Here is a 23782-nt window from a genome sequence, read left to right on the forward strand (position 1 = left end):
CCGCCAGCACCCTGTAGGTCAACAGCGGAATTCGCACTGATGAGTCGCATGTTTAAATTTGGCATGTTTTTACGCCCTTTCCTGATGCAACCCTCTCTATTTTTATCTGGTCTTGGGACCAGCACAGAAGTCACTGGCTTTGCAACCCCTGTGACTAGATTCTTAATAATTAACAGTTAAGGAGGTTATAAAACAAGAGTAAAAAAAACAAACACCTCCTTACTGCCAGAACCAAGGCCCTGAAACTGCAGCTAAATACATTTAGCCATACCTAATAAATTTTCACCTGGGACATGTCAAAAAGTATGATGAAAAAAGCCCATTTCCCATTTCACTTCAAATGAATCAGTCTCAAATGCCATTTTAAGTGTGTAACCCAACACACATGTGTATGTTGAGAGAATGAGAAAGGTACAAGCAGTCTGACTCAGCGACAGACACGCAGACAAAGTGACACAAACACCCTGGCAGATCGACAGTCCAACACACAGCTAGCCAGAAGCTAGGCAAACTGCTGCAGATTGTGCCCTCTTCCTGCTCAGCAGAGCAGAGAGGCTGCAGAGCAGAAAGAGAAGCCATAGTCTGTGGCTTCTGTCATGGCTGCCAGCTACCAGTCCACTGTTGCGGCAAGTTGATAAAGTTGCTTTTTATTGGGCACACACCAGGCCCCCAAAACAATTCCCTGGAGTGAGCATGACGATGGACTGCTTTCAGTGTCACAGCCCTAAACCTGCAAAAAAAAAAAAGCCTAATTAAACTCATATGGTAGATTGCAGTATTACAGTCTGAGGACTGTTTGGAGACAATAGAGAAAGTTGTCCTAGTTAACAATATGTGTTGTAACTCTATTTTTTCTGTTCTTGCAGATGCAAAGAAGCAAAAGAAGGAAGGCAAGAAGCGAGAGCGCACCCAAATGGACTGATGAGGTTTGTTTGAGGAAGGAAGAAGCGGGTGGGAGAACGCTCACTGACCTGTTTCATCAGGATTCCTCTTTACATGTCCTGTAGGTTGACAGTAAGAGCCTATAGAGCTTTGACAAAACCAGTGGAAATATGAGTTTTAGTGACAGCAAGTTTTACTTTTCCTTCTTTCTAGCCCCTGATGCCAAGCCAACTTGTATATTGCAGTAGAAGTTATAATACTCAGAGGTAGGGATGAATAATGAATATAGAAATTTGTTTACTAGTGTTCTCACCTAATGATGTTATGTCTAGGATTATTTTCTGAAGAACAAATTGGATAGGATTAGTTTTACTGTTGCATACCCTAACTCTAATTTTGAAAGCTCTTTGGTTCATGCCCTGACTTAACATTGTTCAATGGTTAGAGAAAAAGACTTATCATGCCCTAATGGTATACACAGTAATCCTGTAGTCTGCCAATTCTTTCCTTTCTTTCCTAATTGTAGTCCTTTGGTAGAACAAATACAAACAATATAACTGCTAACATTGCTTTGCCTTGCAGTATCAAACTAAGTCAAATCAAATTTGTGTATATAGCACTTTAAAAACAAACATTCAGCCGACCAAAGCACCTTTCATAGCAAAGTACACGAACTGTAATTCTTTCATTTGTTTTCTACTGCTGCTCTATTGTACCTCAGTTTAAACCCAACGATTTTTACTTCTGTATGTAAAAAATTAAAGTCCTTAATATTGCAGTTCTCAGTTGGACTTAATGATCCCTTTGTTTTTTTTTAAATTTAAATACAGATATAATATATGTAAAAAAAAAAAAAAAAAAGATAGTAAATATTCCCAAAGGGTTTCTTTTGTGCAGTCAGTCAAAAACTCAAAAAATTCAAACACATTTCATATAATTTTATTTGAATTTCATTCTGAGAGAATATGGCACAATGTAACCACTTAATGCAGTTGATATTACAGTGTTGTAGGTGGGCAGTTATAGTAATAGTCAGAATTATTGTCCAGAACAAAGAATCAATCAAGAATGCATCAAAACAAAAATCAATACCATTGTTACTGTACAGGAAGTATAATAGTGGGGAGGAGGAGAAATGAAGGATTTTCTGGGGATGGGGGGCATTTGGATAGTTGCTATTAAACACGTGTACTGTATGTACATTTAAAATGTACCGCCTCTGAATTACATATATGTATTATCATATATCTATCTATCTATATATATATATATATTATTTTTCCTATTGCAAGAGAAGCCACAAGCCACAGTGAGTGAACACACAGTGAGCACTACACACATAAGCAAATGAAAAATAAACTCTAGAATATACATGTAGCACTTGCAGCAGGCTATTGATGTTTTTTCTTACTGTTTCAAATACACAATTATCGTAACCCCTTTAAAGTTCCAATCCATCCTCAAAACTTTGGTTGTTCTGCAAAGAAACACATTTTCCCCAGAATGTCAAAATTGCAAAAGTTATAAAATGTGTCCAGTAAGGTAGCAGATGAGCAGCCTTAGGATGCTAAGGTGAGTGTGAAGCATCATAAATTTACAAGTGAAATCAAAATGAAGCCTCCGGGCCTTTGGGTCACACTGAAACTACTTTTACCTTATGTCCTCCTCCTGGGTTTCCACATTTGCTCTATTTTTCCCTTCTGGCAGGAAAAGTCACTTTTGAAATCTCTTGCTCTGAAGTTTAAAAGTTTGGATACAGCTACTTGTTTTGCAAAGCAGGAACCCATTTATTAGCAAATGATAATCTCTTTGAAACATTGTTGTAACCCACAATACTCAAATCTTTATACGGTAGTATTGCTAATTTTAAACCAAAAAAACTGGCTGTATACTGATCATATTCAAAATTTTAATACTATATTTCTACAATGATAAAAGAAACAGGGTTAAAAAATGTGAAAGAAAATATACAATATAATGTATTTATAGGTGTTCCAGTGCCAGACAAAGGTTTCTCTTTGGAAGCCTGTTGGTGAAAGACTTTAAAGAGTGATGACAGAGAAACAGACAAACACACTGTGCGCATCTTCCCTGATATTTTGTCCAATCTGATGTCTTCATGCTGAGGATTTAAAAAAAAAAAAAATAAAAACACAGCACAGCAAACTGCATGCACAATTGTAACGCACACACTCAAAAAATGACACACTTGTCATGATATAATGACAGACACAGGGTTTGCACAGCAAAGCACACTTTCCCATATGACAAAACACACACACACACACACACACACACACACACACTCACCAGTTGCACACACATGCTGGATGGAAAATCAACCAAAAATAGCCCGCTGTGCCTGCAGGATGGTACTGAGATATGTCACTGCTCGGACTGTGTACTGCATTGTTGTCAAGGATGTTAAGATGTAGACTTTAGATTGTTGACTTTTTCTGCAATCTGATGGTGGTTGTTAAAGTAAATTACAGTAATGGGAGCTCAGAGCTGGGAAACACAGTATCTTCAACAACAACAACAAATAGTTTAGGAAGGCTGAATACCATGCTCTTTAAACTGCAGCACAACTTTCAGCACAGGCACACTAGAGATACAACAGGGATTTTAGGATAAAAGAGCAATTTATTTATGTCACTCTGGGTAAGGCACTTCAAATTGCTCTTGTACAATCTGACGATAAAAACTTTCTGTCTTCGATAAAATTCACAAAGCAGCTGTAAAAGCTTCTGCATTTTCCTTTCTGGATGGCTGCACAACATTGATGAGATTATTCTCAGCAAGAGTGAAGCCAGAGAAACTTTAAGTTTGAAGTATTCTCTGATAACTGTTACTTGTCATACAGTATGTACTCCACAAAAGGAGTGTAGCCCTTTGACATAAGCCGTACGAAGAGGAGCCCAGGTAGCTCTGACGGCACATTATGGTCTGTTGGTTACAACAGAGACAGTGTTTATGACAGATGAATATCAACATATATGTCCTGTGGGTGAGCATATGTGCATTTGAATGGACTTGTAAAATGTGCTCCATAACCACTAAGTGAGAAATTATGGATTGTGTTTGCACAGCAGGAGAATGAGAGGCAATAAATGTGCAGCAGAGATGGTAAACAGTGGCCTATCACATTGTGTTTACACTAAGCGGCACGTTTTGGTCTGGGATACTTAAATTCCTGCGTCAAAACCCTTGGCTGACCTGCCCAGAACGGCTGTGGCTTCTCCAAACATGCTCCAAATGCAGCATGATCCTCTAGCTTTGGATTTTGTCATTGACACCCACCCAAGCCCTGCAGTAACCATGACTACAAAGGCAAGTATATTTCTTTTATGTTAAAGTGTACTTCTCGGGGCCTATCAGCTGGCTTCCTCCCGCCCATGCACAGCCGCTCTTTCACTGTCACCGAGTCATGCTGTCTCATTCTATCATAAGCCCACGTTGTCTCACAGCCCTAACTGGCCCCCGTTTCCAACACAAAGACAACCCTTGACACAAGAACGCTGTTTTGTTGTCTCATCTGTTCAACAACTTGGCAACAAGAGCGGAGGGAGTGAAACAGGAACGAGAACTTTGCTCCTGCTGCTGAAGTTGCATCACGAGGAGATAAAGCAGAAAGCACTTGTTTTTTAGATGCACCCACCCTCCTCCAGCTCCAGGAGGTGATAAACTGCCATTGCCTTCCATCAAACACTCAAGCAGCTGCTCAAACTGGGACCCCCAGACCGCTGCTCGAGCTTCCAGCCACTTACTCTTCTGCTGGTATCACTCAAACGACAGCTTAGCAAAGATTAATCAGATATTCTGGAAGGCTCTTTACTGACCACTGAGATGTGTGACAGATGTCAGACAGACATGGCTCCACTTATCACTGTGACGAATGGGTGGATGCTGAACTTGGATGGATGCCTCAGTTCCTGCTGCTCACATAGATGAGCATGGACAGTTCATGCATGTGCAGCAGTGGTGGAACATACAGTTACTCAAATAGTACAGTATACTATATAAAAAAAAAAGCTTTAAGGACTTTAACTTTAGTTTTTATTTTTTATTTTTATGCTACTTTAGACAAGGAGTGAAGCGCTCTTATCTCAGTTTCGACAGTTGTTCCTAATTTGTAGATTTTGCATATTGTATATATAAAACATGACCAGCTTAGATGATAATAGTTATTTATGTAACTTTAGATGCTGCTTACATAGTAATAACATCAGTAATAACAGTCCGATAATAAAACACTGAAGATTCAGCATAAATAATCCTAATGATACATTTCAGTACTACTTATGTATCTCCATGTACTTTACTGTCTTCAGATGTGTTGTTATGCCCGACCCACAGCTAAAGATATTCAGGTATATGAAACAGACAAAAGGAACAAGAATTCTCATTTGAGGATCCCAAACTGATAAATTTCTGACGTGTTTGCTGAAAAATTATGAATTTTTTTGAACTGTGTGCTGTTTCAGGTCTGTAAAGCTGCGAGAATTGCAGGAGACAGATCCTGGTGCAGCAGAGGGTGAGGTATTCAAGCTTTTATTACCTACTGTTGTTTACAATCCAGAAACACTTGAATTCTTCATTTGCAAAAAACAAAAAAGATCTAAAATCAAATATGTCAAATTAGCATAAAGTAAAATGTTGAATGCAGGACATAATTTTACATAGTGATGCTGCAACTTTAATTTCAGTAAAGAATCTTAGTACTTGTTTTCCCCTGATCTACAGCCACATGCTAAAAATGCATACACATCTCCCTGATGTCTGGTAATTTAACATAGTATTTATAATGTTGTTGTAGGTTGACAGCAAAGAAATGCAAACTCAAAAGAGAAAAGAGCAAGTTAATGAATGTGCATGTGGTATTTACATTACATTTATGACCTCATATGAGGTAGAGACTATAACAGGATCAGGATTGAGTGGGCATGTAGCATGAAAGCATTTAATGGGCGATCTTTAATCTCAGATGTAGGTGTTCTACATCATCTCATAATCTGATCAGCCTCATGGTGATCTGTCCCAGATCTCTCTTTACAGAGACAGCCTTGAGGAACTGTTCACTGCAGGTGCAACTTTGTGCAAAGCCCCCTACCAGTCCAACCCCTGATGGCATATTCATCACCTCCAACTGCTGAATTAATATAAATGAGAATTTCTTAATAGGGTGAAATGATGGATAGCATATATGAATACACAGAACATATCTTAGTGTAAACTAATATTTTAAAATTAAAATAAGCACATCTGTTTTTACTTTTAATATAAGAAAACCACGGTTTTCATAGAATTAATTAATACACACCTTAATTAAGAAAACAAGGTTTACAAAACATGTAAAGATTCAAAATATAGCCCTTATTTAAATCACAAGGCTGTAACCTGTGATCAGGAGACTCCACTCTCAGAGTGCACAAACATGGCTACACATACATACACACACGCACACACAGGTCTTCACAATCATCATCAGTACAGTGCCATGCACGCTGTGACACCAATCCACTAATCAGTAGGATCAGATGATGTCTCCCATTCATCCTCACACAACAAAAAATAAAAACAGCACAATGCCTTCCTTCCCACAGTAATAATCCACAGCTCTGAGCTCTGACCACTTGCTTCCCTCACAGAGTAGGGGGCTTCCTAGCAGTGAATAGCAAACATAAAAACCTTAATAGCCACAATAAAATAAACATCAGATATCCTGTCAGCAGCCGTAGAAGCTGATGTGATGTGGTATAACGGCTCAGCTAGAAAATCAAAGCGTGAACTGAACAATCAACTGTTGTTGCTCGGTGCCTGTTGTTACTAGAGCTTTTAAAATTCTCTCTGAGAAATGACAGGTTGTGTTCAGGGAGTTTTATTTTTTAATCTGTACAAAATGGGGAAAAACATTTTGTTTCTCCATGTTGTGTTTCTTGGCCAGCTGCAGTGACATCCTCACATTGACAACGCTTCAGGAAATTTCTGTCTCGCACACAACCAAACCACCAATTGTATTCAGTTTTTGTACAGATTAAACAAACAATTAGCAAGCGTATTAATTAGCAAGGTTTAGAGGTGCCAGATGGATTGTTTTAAACCTTTTGGCACAGTCAGGTGAGCTGTTTCCACATCACTAACTGTCACCTGGCCCCAGTTTCATATCTAAAATATGAGTGGCACTAATCTTTCCTTTGAATTCTTGACCAGAAAGTGATTAATCATATTTCCCAAAATGTCAGACTGCTCCTTCAAACCAGAGTCGGGAGTTCATTCTGTTATAGTCGCTCACACACGGAAGGGTGAATGAGCGAAAACAAAAGCACAGACCCTGTTAGGATGGCTCAAACACGGAAGTGAGCGAGTCACAAAAATTGACGGACCCAGGTGATTGACGGATCCAGGTGATTGACTTCGATGCAAGCAGTGCAAGTTTATTTACAGTGTAAAACAAGTGACCAAGAAATGAACAGTTGGGTAACACCGGGACCGGGTGTCGAGCTTCGGATGGGAACACAGTCAATGGTGGAGATGATGAGAAGAGTACCGGGCTGCAGACACTGGGACTCACTCCTGTACTGGTCGAGTTGGATGGTACTGAAGAGGAACAGAAATTGTACATACGGTAAGTAGAAGACTGTGCATCGACCTGCAGGGTGGTGGTGAAGCAGAGTGGAGGAGGTCCGAGGTCTGAGGTCCGTGGTCTGAAGGAGCGACTGAGGCGAGGAGGGAATGACTAAAGGCAGCTGGAGAGAAGGAGACAAAAAAAAAACTAATACAGATCAGAATGAACAACGGGGAACAAACGGGCCTGAGAAATGCTAGAAAGAACTGGCAGGGGAGGGTACGGAGAGCCATATTATTTATAATGTTGTAGGTTGACAGCAAAGAAATGCAAACTCAAAAGAGAAAAGAGCAAGTTAATGAATGTGCATGTGGTATTTACATTACATTTATGACCTCATATGAGGTAGAGACTATAACAGGATCAGGATTGAGTGGGCATGTAGCATGAAAGCATGAAATGGGCGATCTTTAATCTCAGATGTAGGTGTTCTACATCATCTCATAATCTGATCAGCCTCATGGTGATCTGTCCCAGATCTCTCTTTACAGAGACAGCCTTGAGGAACTGTTCACTGCAGGTGCAACTTTGTGCAAAGCCCCCTACCAGTCCAACCCCTGATGGCATATTCATCACCTCCAACTGCTGAATTAATATAAATGAGAATTTCTTAATAGGGTGAAATGATGGATAGCATATATGAATACACAGAACATATCTTAGTGTAAACTAATATTTTAAAATTAAAATAAGCACATCTGTTTTTACTTTTAATATAAGAAAACCACGGTTTTCATAGAATTAATTAATACACACCTTAATTAAGAAAACAAGGTTTACAAAACATGTAAAGATTCAAAATATAGCCCTTATTTAAATCACAAGGCTGTAACCTGTGATCAGGAGACTCCACTCTCAGAGTGCACAAACATGGCTACACATACATACACACACGCACACACAGGTCTTCACAATCATCATCAGTACAGTGCCATGCACGCTGTGACACCAATCCACTAATCAGTAGGATCAGATGATGTCTCCCATTCATCCTCACACAACAACAAAAAATAAAAACAGCACAATGCCTTCCTTCCTGCAGTAATAATCCACAGCTCTGAGCTCCGACCACTTGTTCCCCTCACAGAGTAGGAGGCTTCCTAGCAGTGGTGAATAGCAAACATAAAAACCTTTAATAGCCACAATAAAATAAACATCAGACATCCTGTCAGCAGCCGTAGAAGCCGATGTGATGTGGTAAAACAGCTAGAAAATCAAAGCGTGAACTGAACAATCAACTGTTGTTGCTCGGTGCCTGTTGTTACTAGAGCTTTTAAAATTCTCTCTGAGAAATGACAGGTTGTGTTCAGGGAGTTTTATTTTTTAATCTGTACAAAATGGGGAAAAACATTTTGTTTCTCCATGTTGTGTTTCTTGGCCAGTGCACAATGATGACAACGCTTCAGGAAATTTCTGTCTCACACACAACCAAACCACCAATTTTATTCAGTTTTTGTACAGATTAAACAAACGAGATGCATGTTAATTAGTAAGGTTTAGAGGTGCCAGATGGATTGTTTTAAACCTTTTGGCACAGTCAGGTGAGCTGTTTCCACATCACTAACTGTCACCTGGCCCCAGTTTCATATCTAAAAATATGAGTGGCATTAATCTTTCCTTTAAATTCTTGACCAGAAAGTGATTAATCATATTTCCCAAAATGTCAGACTGCTCCTTCAAACCAGAGTGGGGGGTTCATTCTCAACAACTGGTTCAAAGCACATTTTAGAGTTGAGTATATCTTCATCCTTTGGATAAATATATCTGTATCATATGGAACAATATGGGTCATTAATATATGTACTTCAAATATAAAGAGTTGGTCACCCAAATTACAAAAATCATTTCTCTCTTGCTGTCATCTGCTTTCAAATAAGACTCTGGATTAAATAATGTAACCCAAATGACATTCACCAATGTTTTGGGGTAGAGGCTAAAATTTGGGGACAAATATTTCAAACCTTGTCAAATATAATCAACCTACTGTAACCACTTGTGTTGTTAAACCTCAGTAAATGAGAAAATGCTTTTATTTTGTAATGTGGCTGAACCAGCTCTTTAAGTATAAACTTGTTTCTGGCCACTGGTTGGTTCCACCAGAGTGCAAATTTGACAGCAACATATTTATGTTGTTGTACACACATATACACTGTTGTGTATTGACAGCAGCTCGTTCCCACAGCATCCAACCCTGATGTGAACATGTCAGGCGCAACCTGTACATGCTGCCCCAATTTACCCTTTAGGAAGATGATGATCACAAGAAGGCAGACACACACGGGTGCACACGCATACTTTGAGCCAGCACACCCACCCACACGTGCCCACACAAATAGAGTATACACTGATATGTACAGTTATCTACAGTTATCTTCACTGAACTTCAAACTTCAGAAGCTTGTAAATTCAGTCAGCCCTATTTTCCCATTTAGAAGTTTTCTTGCGTTCTCGAACAGTGCAGATCTTCCTCCACTCTTTTTTGGTCGTTTTTTTTTAATCAGCTCAGTGTCACTCCTAAGTGCTCCTTGCTTTACACACCCTTATTTCTGAGCGTACGACTGAATAACACTGAATTTTTCACATCCCTCCTTATCTGCACTGCTTCTGCACGACACATCTCAATGCAACTGGCATCAGTTGGATTTGTGTAAAGTGCTACAACCGGTTATTGAAAGAGAAATAGGAAAACTTGTGATCAAATTATGGAAAGTAATTTCAAACATACTCTTGCAGTCGTTATCATGCTCACAAACCTCTTTCACTGACACACACAAGCACACACACACACACACACACAGGCAACTCGTACTTCAGCTCCTCTTCCCAAGTGGCCCGTATTTATCTGCCTGACCTAATATTTTTATATTGGCAGAGGAGAAGATGTTTGAATGTCTTTTTAAATGTGACATTGCACAGAGCGTAGCAGGCAGGGTTGATGGTGCTGTTGATGTAGCACAGCCAGTAACCAATAGTCCACACTGTGCTTGGGATGCAGCTGGAGCAGAAGGTGTTAATAAGCACCATTACATTATAAGGAGTCCAGGTGGCTACAAAAGCTACCAGGATGGCCATTATGGTGCGGGTCACTTTTTTCTCCCGTGACGGTGCTGCCTTCTTCTTCTTGTTGGGAGGCTGCTTAGTCATCTTCACAATTTTCCGAGCCACATGATTCTGCCGCTCTGTGGCTGGGACAATCTCCACAGTGGCATTGGATGGTGTGTAACAGTCACTCTTGGGTGATTTGGTCTTGATCTTGATGCAGGTCAGCTTGGAGCCCCCTGCCTTGGCTCTTGGACGTGGGAGTGGCTGGTTTGTCTCAGCACTGGAGTTAGCAGCAGAGGGTGCCACCTCCTCCTCCTTCTGGTTGGATGCAGCCACACTGCAGGATGTAGAGTCATTGGAGCTTTCCTTCTCTTCTCCATGAGCGCAGTTCTCCCTTGCACCATCATCCCCTTCGATTTCTCCCTCAGCATTTGTTGAGGAAGGTCCTTTACCATTCTGCAGTTTTCCATCATGCTGGTTGACTCCATCATCAGTATTCTGGCTCAGGGAACGTCCGGTGTCCTCCCCTGGTACGTTATTGTTGTTGGGTTTTGGCGTGTTGTTCCCCCTCTGGCCAGGCGACAGGGGTTCCGGGTTGGCCCCTGATGGCTTGCGGTTTTCCTTCTTCACACGGCTCTTGCTTGCTCTTGAGATCTGCCAGTAGAGCTGAATCATGATGATGACAGGCAGGTAGAAGGCGGCGATGGCTGTGCCAAATGTGACGGCAGCATTAGAGAAGAACTGGATGTAACACTCCTTCTCAGGTACTGTTCGCCCACCAACTATGAACTGCCAGAAGAGAATGGCAGGGGCCCACAGGATGAAAGACAAGACCCCGGCTGCAGCAATCATCATTCCTGCCATCTTGGTGGTCCTTTTGACAGGGTAGCTGAGGGGCTTGGTCACACAGAAGTATCTGTCAAAGCTTATGATGAGAAGATTCATGACAGATGCATTACTGACAACATAGTCCAAGGCTAACCACAGGTCGCACACCACCGGCCCCAGAGGCCAGTAGCCCATTACTATGTAGACTGTATACAAGTTCATAGAGCACAGTCCGATGATTAGGTCAGCACATGCGAGGCTGAATAAAAAATAGTTGTTGACAGTCTGTAAGTTCCTATTAACTTTGATGGAAAGCATGACCAAAATATTTCCAATAACTGTAACCAAACTGAGCGAACCGGCCACCAACACGATGAACACCACCTCCACAGTCTTGTAGGCACTTCTGCTCTCTTCCACAACGTCTGTGGTGTTGCCTTCAGAGGCATTCCAGTAGGTGAAATTGAATACATCCATGGCATTTGGTCTGTTGTTGCCACCTCCTACTCAGATAGAACCTAGAAAAGAGAATAAAAGAGACAATTTGTAAAGAGGAGCAAAATACAACTGTCAGCTTCAGCCTTCTAATCATGTGAAGAATTCTGAGTGGAAAATATAATAGGGCCATGGGTAAAGCACAGTTATATTATGCTAGTAGGTTTAACTTGTACATAAATACTTGTTTTCCTCAACCCAGAAAGAACTATCAAACATTTCCATTTAACTAAGTATCAAAATATAGTCAGTATAGTTAAATATTTAGGTAAATACCTTTAAAAGAATTAATCAATATATATCATCTAAAAACAAAAAGTTATTCAAATTCAAACACCAGATTACTGTGCAGCATCAGCAGCACCTCACAACATTTAACATACAGGTGTTAGTTTCAGACACATTCAGTAAAATATATTCAGTATGCTATATAATGCACAATGCCATTTTAATGTATAATGGTCTATTGATATTTGGTAGGCCCAAATATACATATACATGTCTCTATCTCTACAACCCAAAATCAGAAAAAGTTGGTATTGATGTAAAATCAAAATTAAAACTGAAAATAGTGATGTGTAAATCATTTGTGCCCTGTATGACATTGAAACAATACAGCAGCACATTATTTGCTGTGACACCTCATCAATTTTATTCTTTGTTCAAAATAAACACACACTTCAATTCTGATGCCTGCAACACATTCCACAAAAGGTTGGGGCAGTAAAGCACCACGGTGTGATGTTGCCGTTCCTTTTCACAACACCTAAAAGACATTTAGGGACTGAGGACACCAAGTGATTCATTGTGCCAGGTGTCATTTTGTCCCATTCTTCCTGCAAACAAGTCTTAAGGTGCAACAGTCCTGGGTCTTTGTCGACACAATTTACGTTTCAAAATGAGCCACACATTCTCTGTTGGGGACAGGTCGGGGCTCCAGGCAGGTCAGTCCAACACTCACCCTCTTTCTCTCCACAGCCAGGCCTTGGTGATGTGCAGTATGAGGTTTGCATTGTCTAGTTGAAATAATCATGGATGTCCCTGGGACAGATGTCATCTTGAAGGCAGCACATGTTGCTCCAACATCTCTTTGTATTGTTCAGCATTAATGGAGCCATCACAGAAGTGTGAGTGACCTTTGCCCTGGGCACTGACACAACCCCAGACCATGACAGACCCTGGCTTTTGGACTGGTTGCTGCTAACAGTCTGGATGGTCCTTTTTGTCTTTGGTCCAGAGCACATGGCGTCCATTCCTTCCAAAACAGACCTGAAACACTGATTGGTCTGACCACAGTGCACGTTTCCACTGTGTGATGGTCCATCCCAGATGGCTCTGAACCCAGAGCAGTCGACTGCTGGACACTGTTGACACAGGGCTTCTTTTTGGCACAGCACAGTTTTAAGCAGCATTAATGGATGTAACTACGTACTGACTCGGGTGAGCCAGAGTCAGACACAGATGATTTACACATCAGCATTTTCAATTTTAATATAGATTTTACATACCATCCTAACTTTTTCTGATTTGAGGTTGTATCTATAACTATTGGAATGGGCAGTGTGACCTTTTCTGTGCTACATAAGCTTTTAGCCACAGTCTAAAATCAATTCATCTATTAATGGTGACAATTTTCTATATACACCAGTTAAACTGGCAATTAGAACCACTGATATCTGGCACAGATATTTTCATAATCAGAGCATGAATAACATCTCCCCATTAGACACCTGCTTCATCATAAAGAAAAAAAATACAAGGGAAAGCACAATATAAATGCACATGGCTGATTAAAAAAGTATGGAAATGAGCCAAACAAGGATATCACGATAGCATCAGCATGGTGACACAAAGGTTAAAATCAAGCACAATTCATTTCAAGTTAATCAGTGGAAGAGGCTGTTTATCATTAGACAAATAAGTCTAATTTTGTATCAGTGCTTCCAAATAGTGGATTTGAACCACCTGCAATACCAGACTACAGTATAAAGATAACAAAATAAAAACTGCAACTAGCAAGATAGAAATCAATGTGATGTAGGAAAAATACATTTGCTGACAATTCAAAGCTTGTGTAGCTCCATTTGTATCAACATGGTATTTATTTTTTCATACACTCAAAGCTTTACTTTTTTCGAGGCTTTTATCTTGCCTATCCAATTTGATAGAGACCATTTTAGACCATATAATGCCTAATGACTAGCTTGTGGGTTCAATCACAATACTCTCATTTCTTCTGCATTGGTTTCCAAGCCCCTACATCTGAGGTTGATACCCATTTTAGGTCCAGTCTTCCATTGTGTACATACAAGCACATGTATTATAAAAAACAAGTGGGGAAAGTGTAATTATACACCACACACAGTCCATATTACAAAGAGCTTAATAAAAAAAAAACTTTAAAAAGGAATAACTGACTAAATTGGAGCTGCCAGTTTATCTTCAAAGGTCTATTTCTTATTTCCACTTAAAAAAATTTCCCTCATAGTGCTTCAGCACTATAAAATTCTTTTGATCACCAAGTAGACCACTAGTTTTGCTTTTAACTTTAAACATTTGCCTGTGCCGTAGACCACTTTATATGCAGCTCAGCTCTGTGCCTCATTGGCCTTTGATAGTAGGAGTTATATGATTTGTCTGCTCCGTGTCTTGAGATGGGCAGCAACTCTTGGAGCCTTTTCGAGCACTGTAGGTCAAATTTTATGGCGTACTTGGTGGCTTAACACGTCTCAGTTTGATATCAGCATCATCAGGCTGGAGTGCTGATTCACGTTTTCTCACAAGATCGCTTTGTGGTTGTAGATTTTACCTTTTCTTCTTTTAGATTCTGTTTTTTTCAATTCTTGTAACTTAGTTTACTTTTAGAATATCATGATAACCTGTGTAGGTTACTCACTTGACTTAAGCCTGATGGTGTCAGTACATTGCCCACTGACTATCTGATGAGGTCTAACAATGAGAAACCGATTGTAGCCGCAGTTAATGAGTTTTTATGTGTGACACATAACTGCATCTGGAGAGTTGTCTTGTCCAAAACGTTGCCATTTTGGCTTAAGGTCTTTAACAGTTGAGCACAGTTGCTGAGTATCGAGTGAACATTCACTTATCTGCTGTGCCAGAAATCCCTAATCATTGCATTAGACATGGAGCTAAGCTGGCCTAATCCCCATAAAATGTTTAAGTCCACAGATTTACATTCAACATCACCAACAATACAAATAGGACACACTTGCGACTCGCTCGAGACAAGTGGATTAGAGAAGTGGATCAGTATAGATGGTCATAGCACAGTGGAGGCAGTTAACTCCTCTAACTGCTCTTTGTCCACCTTCAGTTGCCATGAGCCTTGTCCCACACCTAAAATGTCTGCCATGATGCAGAGAAAGTGGCACCCTTGGCCAAGATATCTAAAGATGCGCAAATCCTGTTCAGTGCAACATGGACAGCAGTGGTTTCCAAAAAAGGTCTCAGGGGGCAGACCAGGCTTGGTTTTAAAGCTTCCAACCACATACTGTGAACCATGTTAGTATGAAGCTACTGCAAAAAAGACTGTTCTGCTTCCAAGGATAGCCAGTGTTGCGCTTGATTTGAGCCAGTCAATGTGTAGTCTTACAGTTTTGCTTGTAGAATTTTTGCTTTATAGCATGTACCCAAGATACAGTAGGAAGTTATACTGAACACAAAAGAGAAAAGTTCAGCACTGACTGGCAGAAATGCTGGTATTCCAGCAACCCGCTGAGCATGAGTGGAATTGCCATCACCTGGGGAGAGCAGCAGTGGCACTCTTGCATACAGTAGCTATCAATCATGCAGCTTACCTGCAAGTCTCAGTATGTCGGTGCATCTGACAGAGCCCAATCAGAACATGAGTGACACCTCCATTATTATTCCAAGATCATTATTCAGATTTTTCTCATTTATCGCATCAACCTTCTTAATGGAATAACATGCTCATTATACTTGAAGAAAACATTAGCTGGGCTTGGCATCTTACTGCAGCTTATGCTCAACATCCTCAGTGAGTCACACTTCAGAAGTTCAACATGTGTCAGAGGATTCTGAAATCCCACATTTGGCTTTTTTGTTTGGTGTTTAGAAAAAAAGTGCAACTAGTCTGTTGCTGCCATGCGAGGATGTGAATAAATGAGCTTTAATATTGTTCTGGTTCAGACTTAGGTATTCACTCACTGAAGCTGAAAATTGCTTTGGGCCACAAAAAGGACCAACCTCAACCTTTCTCCACAACTTCCGTCTCCACTTTATCTTTTGTAGTGGACTCCAGGATGGTCAAATGTCCAGTGGGTAAAGCTAAATAACAGCACTGAAGTTATTGCATTTTTCCTTTGCCTTTTATTTCAAGTTAAATGACTACTTACACAGGTCACTGGTTTTGTCAGGGACAATAAACAGGTATTGGCTTTCTGTTGATGTAGCTTTAAGCATATATATATAAAAGCATTCTTTCCAAATGTGGCAGCTGTGTAACTCCACAGATACAGTTGACTACCTGCTGGTGTCCAGATTCCCATTCCCCATCTCTGAGTACTGATCCAAGGTAAAGCCCGGGGTCTTTGCCACCTGCTTGCAATGACTATATGCATTTTCATTGCTGGCCCTCTCCATGGTAGTGTGCAGGGTCAGTCCTTCATTTACTTGCTGTTTGCAGAGAAGCATGACTGGAATGCAAAACCTATCACTGCTGCAGTTTAGCAGGTCCACCGGGGTGCAGAGTAATTCAGTTCTCCTCTCACTGGTATTACAGTTCATTGATATAAGGAAGTTTTATGTCAGTGCTCCATTTGCTCATCCTAAACCCAAGGCTTCCCTATTTTAGACAAAAATCATACAGCAGATGTCAATGGTGTAAATGTATATGTGTCAGTGTAACATGATAAAGTGGAATGGCTTGAACTGGTTCATATCAGTGATGTTAAACAAAGTGGAAGACTATAGGACAATATCCTACATCTCCTTTTGGACTCAACCATCAGGGTAAGTTTCTGCTTAGGTATATATTAGCTCATTTTATCCCAGGTGTGTGTTTACTATGCTCCAACTGGGTTGTCATTCACACAAAGGACTGACATAAACACAGTCACACAAACACATACAAATGTTTGCCAGGAAATGAAAAAGGTCCTGATAACCATCAAAGCAACACAGCATCTTTGTGTTCTGATCTGAATCTTGAGCTGAAGAATCATTACAAATTTGCATTCATTTCCTCAAGTTCTCAGTGGTATCAGACTGTGAAGGGTAGATGTCTCTAGAGAGTCAGTGTAAATATTTATAGAGAAAATGATCAAAGCATGATATCTATCCCTCTTTAGCCATGGATCATGATGGCAGCGGGCTAAACAAAGTAGGTCAGACATCCTCCACCTCTACCTGGGTGACCTTTGCATGTCTGCTGCCTAGAAAAGATTTGTAATTCCTCCAACATACAGTACCTGGTACAATTATTCTTATCTTGACCTGAGAAGAGACCCAGGGGCAAAAATCCAAAGAGAATACCCCACTGGGATCCATCCAGGTCAGAACAACCCCTTTCAAATTCAAAGACAAGTGAATCTAGTAAAAGCCTATCCTAAATGTCTGAGCATCTCTCCTGGTCTCTGTAGACCTCCCATCAAAAAGCACAGATACCCTCTGAAGAAGTCAGTTTTGCAGGCTAGCACCTCTAGATCAGTCCAGGTATTGTTTTCAAAGCATGCTAGTGCACAGAGACAAAGCCAGCCAGCTGGTATCACCCAGCCTCCCATGCTAGCTCTCCTCCCAGTTCTGGCTTAAGGACAGGGTTTCCTGTTCTACCTACTCTGTGGAAGGTCACTCTTTTCTCTGCAAGACATGGATTCACTGCTATTCTTACCCCCACCTGGGACCTATTTGTCTTGAACCCAACCAGGAGTTGCTCCCACCTTACAACAGAGCTTTCAGAATCACAGCAGCACACAAGTCCAACCGATCTAAGACTGTAAGTCACGATGGCGTATCAATCCCTTATGGAATAACTTGATAATGGCCTCTTCTTGACAATTAGATAATAGGATTTAGCAGGAAAGGATGCAATTATAGGCAAACCCTCTCCTTTACAGATGTGACAAAGCCTCTCAAACACAGACCTCTCAAGTAGTGCTTGTGTTAAGAGACGTTAATGGAACATTAATAAGCAGGAAATTGCCTTCAAGCAGGTGGAAAAGCAAACAGTGATAATCTGCAGCCAACTAGCCAGAGATTCCTCAGAGAACCTGTAGGTGGCCATGTGTCACTATGGGCCAGGTGACAGGAACGTGATCGAAACATACACAGGAAAATTTACATTGTCTTTGTGTGTGCACAAATTGTGATAAGGGGTGTATGAATACAGGTCTTGGTCAGACTCATCCTTGTCTTCCATTTCAGCCTCTAATGTGGTCAACAGTCACTATTTATTTTTGTTAACAATTTGTCTTGAGTCATGACAGGCAATTTGTTCACAGTGACCTTTAGATGCCACTTCATAAGAGATTTTATTCAAAGAGATTTATTTAAAATTATCTGTACTGCAGGAATGGTACTTGACAGTGTCCTCTACCTTGATAGCCCTCCTCCTCACCTCACCTTGGAAGGATCCAAGATCAGCCTATTGATATTCCAGATACTTTTCTGTGGCATCAAGCACACCTACTGTACGACCTGTGCTGTTTTGTCAGGCAGCCCAGATGTCTATCCTTCTCCTGACCATTTTATGTATGTAGCCAGAGAGGACAAAAATATAGAGACACCTCTAAATATAATGTAGTCCAGTACCAGACCACCAACTATGGCCTCAATAAAAAACACAATTTATACATTTATGACAATTTCATCAAAAAATGAAATGTTTTTAACCTCATAAACACAGATTTTAAGGTGGAAGTGTTGCATTGAATTGCATACAATTGTATAAGTGTACCTAATAAAGAGGCCAGTGAGTGTAGTTCAAACTGCAGTTGACACTTCAGAAGCCACGCAATCTGGAAAATGTCTTCTGGGATGCAGAAACACTGGAGCCAGTAATCAATGAACAAACTCTGGAGGCAAGCTGAGGAGGTAAGGGAGCCGGTTTTCTCGTGTCATCCAGACTCTGCAGCAGCTACGACTCGACAAACACTGTCACAGTACCTCCTCAAATGATCACTATCTCGCCTCTCCCTTCACATTAAAGTTTTATTTTATATAAACAAATCCACAACTGAGAAACCCTGCACCATGTATCCGGAGTTTATTTGGCTTTAATTAACAGATTTCCATATTTCTAATCATAATTGCTTCTCAACAGTAGAAGCAGTGGTATGAGCTGCTACCCCACCGACAGTAGTACAGTTTCATTAGTCTGAATCTCAGTGGAGAGTTGGTGTCTTATTATAATTTAAGTAATAACAGCTGTGTTGCCACTTCGCCATTATCAGCAACCCTGATCTATAAATACAGTTGTCACTGTCAAAACAATCACGTTAATTAAACCCAAATACAGCTCAGAATACATCACAGCTTGTAAAACATCACCTTTTGCTTTTTCCTCTTCAAAACTATACCTACTGTCTGTTAGCAAATGCATGACAAACACTTTACACTGGACATTTGCAGCAAGCCAAAGCCAAAAGACATATAGTTTTAAGCTACATCTGGCAGGAGAGTCATTCCTCTTGTGAAATGCTGCAGGACACTGCCAGCGACAGACAGCCTGTGTATTTATGTGAAACTAGTGCTTTGGGAAGAATAATGTGACATGATCTAACACTGGGCACAGAGAAATCCTTTGAGCTTAAACTGAAAGAGAGAAGCAAACAAAAACAGCTCATGATGGTTCATGATACAGGGCATGCCTTTCTCCACAGCTCATCTTCAACAGACCCGCTGCATTTGAAGTTCAACTGAGATACAGTAATTCCAAGGAAATGGAGCCACAGCTATGCTTTGCTACTGTATGTATGGCATGTACTGTGCCACATTATATGGTGTCACACCATATTGCCGCTATCAGTTAAGAGCATCTCTTAAGTAATGTCGCCCCACCCTTGACAATGACAAATTAGTCTGTTTTCTGTATTGCCTCTGGGACTCCCCTGCTGTCCCTGCTTCTTCATAATAGTGTATGCATGGCAATGAGCTGGTCTGCTAGTCCCTGCTGGTAATTGCTGCCTTACTGATTTCACATAGAGCATAGGTATGGATGCATTCTACACCGAGAATATAGCGGCTCAGTAATCACCTCACGCAGGTGAAGCAGAGCCCTGTTGGCACTGCTCTGGGGCGTCTTCTCTCAGGCTTTGTTCAATTAAACCCTGCCCTTAGCTGCCACTTCTGAACAAGTGTCTAGTGTCACATTACCAGGTATAGAAATTTAAATGAAAGGGATGGATAGGTACACATACTTCAATTCTGATCTGTTGAAGAGTTTGAGACAGCATGACAAAAATGAGTAAAAATAAAAGATAAGCCAGTGTCTGCTGCAGACAAATGGAAAGGTCACCTTCTGTTAATGTGGTGCAACATTGCTTTTAAATAATGAGAGTGAGTTATGTAAGTGAGCTCTCAGATTTTGTGCAGAGAGCTACTCTAATCATGCTGCTGGCTATCTGAGGACTGACTTCATGATCAGGTGGTGTAACTCTAACCCTTTGAATACAATGTCTTAGTGGGATGATTGTGTGTAAGCCTGTAGTGACAGATACTGTATGTGGCAGCATGCATTACACTCTTAGATTCTTCACATAAAGCTCGGAAGCATGTAGTGAAAACTTTTAATGCAGACCTTAAAGTAAGCATTATTTTTGTATTTAACAAGACCATTTAAATCTCAGCATACAATAAATAAAAACAGAATTTATTCACATATAGATTTGTCTTAGCCTGGACCCTTCCCATCTCTGACTGTGACACAAACTTAACTGGACTTAGTTTTGGAAATGAATCCTTATAGGAAGTGTTGCCTAGAGCTCTACAGGTGTCCAAAAGAACACATTCTAAGTCTTATACAGTATGAAGTCCTCTTAACATTTTTATCTTGAGAGGATGGGTGCTTCTGCCATTTTTCTTAGCATGATGCTGCTCTTTTGCTCACACTCTGTGAATCAGCATGCCTCTCTAAGCAGTCTTAATTGCTCTGCCAGCATCGTTGTCGCCCTGCTACTGTCCTGTCTTTGTTTCCCCTGTATGTGTCCTGCCTGTGATGTATCATGCTGTCACCAGCCCTCGATAGAAAGCTGTGGTGCTCATTAAGATAGAGAAAGATTGCAAAAATGGAAAAAAAGGTGGGGAAGGCGAAGGGAAGGAGACAAAGCGTGTGCCTGTTGGATTTGTTCCACTTCATTGTTTCTGTATTTCAGCACCCAGCCCCCCGTTCTGTCTTTCTCTTGTAAGCCAGAGTGTAGTGATAAAAAGCAGAGCTGCTGTATGTTGCCCTTGAACATGTTGTTCTATTTACAATGGCAAGAAAAAGGAGCTCTTTAGAAATACCTTGATTTTTGGATTAATTACTCATAAAATCTCTTCATCTAACACAATGTGCTTAAGTTAATACATAAAGTTAAAAATATATATCATAAAATCTCTTCATCTAACACAATGTGCTTAAGTTAATACATAAAGTTATAAATATATAATATATATTTTGTCTGTCTACATTGAACAAACCAATGAAACATTCATAGTGTCAGTGGAAAGAATACGGGAGCCCTTGGATTTAAAAGTCAAACCTCCTTCAGCAGCAGTAACCTGTAACAAGTACTTCTGATTGCTGTGTCCTGGAGCATTCTTCTTTACAGAATTGATTTAGCTCAGCCATATTATTAGCCATGTAGTGTAAATAGCTCTTTTTAGGTCATTTCACAGTATCTCTGCTGGGTTAAAGTCTGGGCTTTGACCGAGCTGCTCCAAAAGATGGACTGTCTTGATTCAAAGTCATTCTTTACTTTGATGTTGTGCCACAGAGAATGTGAAGGTATACCACACCTGGTTGAATGTTGGGACAGGGGCACCATTTTTGAAGATACACGCTGTATTTACCTGCATACAGTCTTGTTTTGTTTGGCTAAAAGGCTGCTTAAATCATTTAGGTCTCACTTTATTGACTGTGGTAGTTCAGACTGGATAACCTTAGTTGTCTGGAACTAACATGGAGTGGACCTATACAGTGCATCCTGTCTACAAGAGTGACAGACTTAAAAATGACTCTGTACACTGATCTGAGTAGCAGCTGTCAGCAGATGACACAAACATGGTAGATAATCAATTTCGGTCAAGCCTGTACTAAAACTGAATGCTAAAATGAATATTTCGATGTTGCTGAAGCATCCGCTACTGTATGTAGCTGTCTGGGATAGTATTTTTTAAATTAAATTAACTTATATACAGTATGTATGTAGTGTATATATCTATAATGGATAATGAGTATGATGGTGCCTTACTGATTTCACATAGAGCATAGGCATGGAAATCCAAATATGGTGCATTTGCCCAAAATTCAACATGGTGTAACTTCACATTTTCTATTCTGTAAGATACTTTGATATAAGCTTGGGGGTTCATTTTCCCCTTGATGTTGGCAGCTGTCCAGACCCAGAGGCAGCAAAACTGCACCAATCTACTTCACCGTTGCATTGATGTTTTTGTACTGGTATGCAGTGCCCTTTTTTCCACCATATGTAATGCTTCTTATTCTTCCCAAACAGTTCAACGTTAGTTTCAGCAGTCCACAAAACATTTTCCCAGGTATTCCAGAAGCTTCTTCTTTTTGGGAGAGGAGTGGCTCCCTCTGTGGTGCCCTGCCATGGACACCATGTTTCATGCAAACATGCATATGCAAATGTTAGACTCTTGAACAGACAGGTTAACAAGCTCCAGTGATTTCTTTAAGCTTTTCTGTGATTCTGAGTTTTGTTTCTTTTTATCGAACTGAGCACTGTTTATTTGGAGTCATCTCAGTTGGGCGCCCACGTCTAAAGTAAGTCAAGACAAGTCAAATTAAATGCAACAGCTGGACAAAAAAGCCAGGGGGGTATAACAAACCATCTGCTTCAGTGGAGCATTATGGGACTTGTGATCCAAGAACCAGTGACATATGAAGGCACTCTGTGGCTGTTCACTGACAGAGGGATCTGTCTCACACTTGTAAAGGGGGAACTTTAGCTTTGTCAGATAAGACAGGAATGTGATGTGCCATAACCAGTCACAAGTGGCCATCAGCATCCTTGGCAGCAATCTGCCCTCTGAAGCCTAGTCGTGTCACTGAAAATAAAGCTGACAGATGCTAATCCATGGAAGTCAACCTTGATCCAAATAACAGATGCGCTATGACCTATAACTCAAAGCGATCAAAGCTGACAGTCTATCAAGCCACGTTGTCACAGAAACAGGCGATTTTGACAGGACCCACTTATGTGGCTTTCCAAACTTGATTACCTTGTCACTGCCTTTCATTTATCTGCTGATGAAAAGATTAGTAGTGAAGCAATGTGATACCTGACTGGCAATTTTTCACTTTTATTTGACTACAGTGCCCTATCTAGAGGTGATCGAAAGTATTTTTGACAGTTTGCAGCTAATTTTTAATGCTATGAATTTACTCTTTAATGTACTGTTAAGCTTAGATTTGCACAGAATTCTTCTGACCTTCTTTCAAGAGTGATGTTCTAAGCTTCCTCCAACTGAAGCTCCATTGTATTTAGCAGCTAATGACATCAAATACTGCACATGTACAGTATATGAAATACTCCTGCCCTCCTCTTATTTGCATTGCCTCGAGAGGCTGTTCCCCATGGAATAACCATCCAGAACGGTGAGTGCATAGTTAAATAGTGTTTGTTAGGTTTAAATAATGATCACAGGAAGAACTGCTGGCCTGATGTGAGAGGCATTTTGAAACACAAGAGGCATGGTCTTGCATCA

At 40.5% G+C, this 23782-nt stretch overlaps 2 protein-coding genes across 3 annotated transcripts in view; one reads left to right on the top strand and one right to left on the bottom strand.

Moving 5' to 3' along the window:
• Positions 1–1305, top strand: part of ptn (pleiotrophin) — a 46006-nt gene extending 44701 nt beyond the window's left edge. Inside the window, exon 5 of the mRNA XM_020616742.1 lies at positions 867–1305. Coding sequence (XP_020472398.1) covers positions 867–922 — 56 coding nt within the window. The 3' untranslated portion in view covers positions 923–1305. The remainder of the gene's footprint in view (positions 1–866) is intronic.
• Positions 1306–8856: 7551 nt separating this feature from the next.
• chrm2a (cholinergic receptor, muscarinic 2a) overlaps positions 8857–23782 on the bottom strand; it is a 62985-nt gene continuing 48059 nt past the window's right edge. For both annotated transcript variants that reach the window (XM_020616741.1, XM_020616740.1), the window contains one exon: positions 8857–11895. In XM_020616741.1, coding sequence (XP_020472397.1) covers positions 10346–11854 — 1509 coding nt within the window. In that variant the 5' untranslated portion in view covers positions 11855–11895 and the 3' untranslated portion in view covers positions 8857–10345. The remainder of the gene's footprint in view (positions 11896–23782) is intronic.

Source organism: Monopterus albus, unplaced genomic scaffold (genome assembly GCF_001952655.1).
Source record: "Monopterus albus unplaced genomic scaffold, M_albus_1.0 scaffold178.1, whole genome shotgun sequence".
Taxonomy (NCBI): Eukaryota; Metazoa; Chordata; class Actinopteri; order Synbranchiformes; family Synbranchidae; genus Monopterus; species Monopterus albus.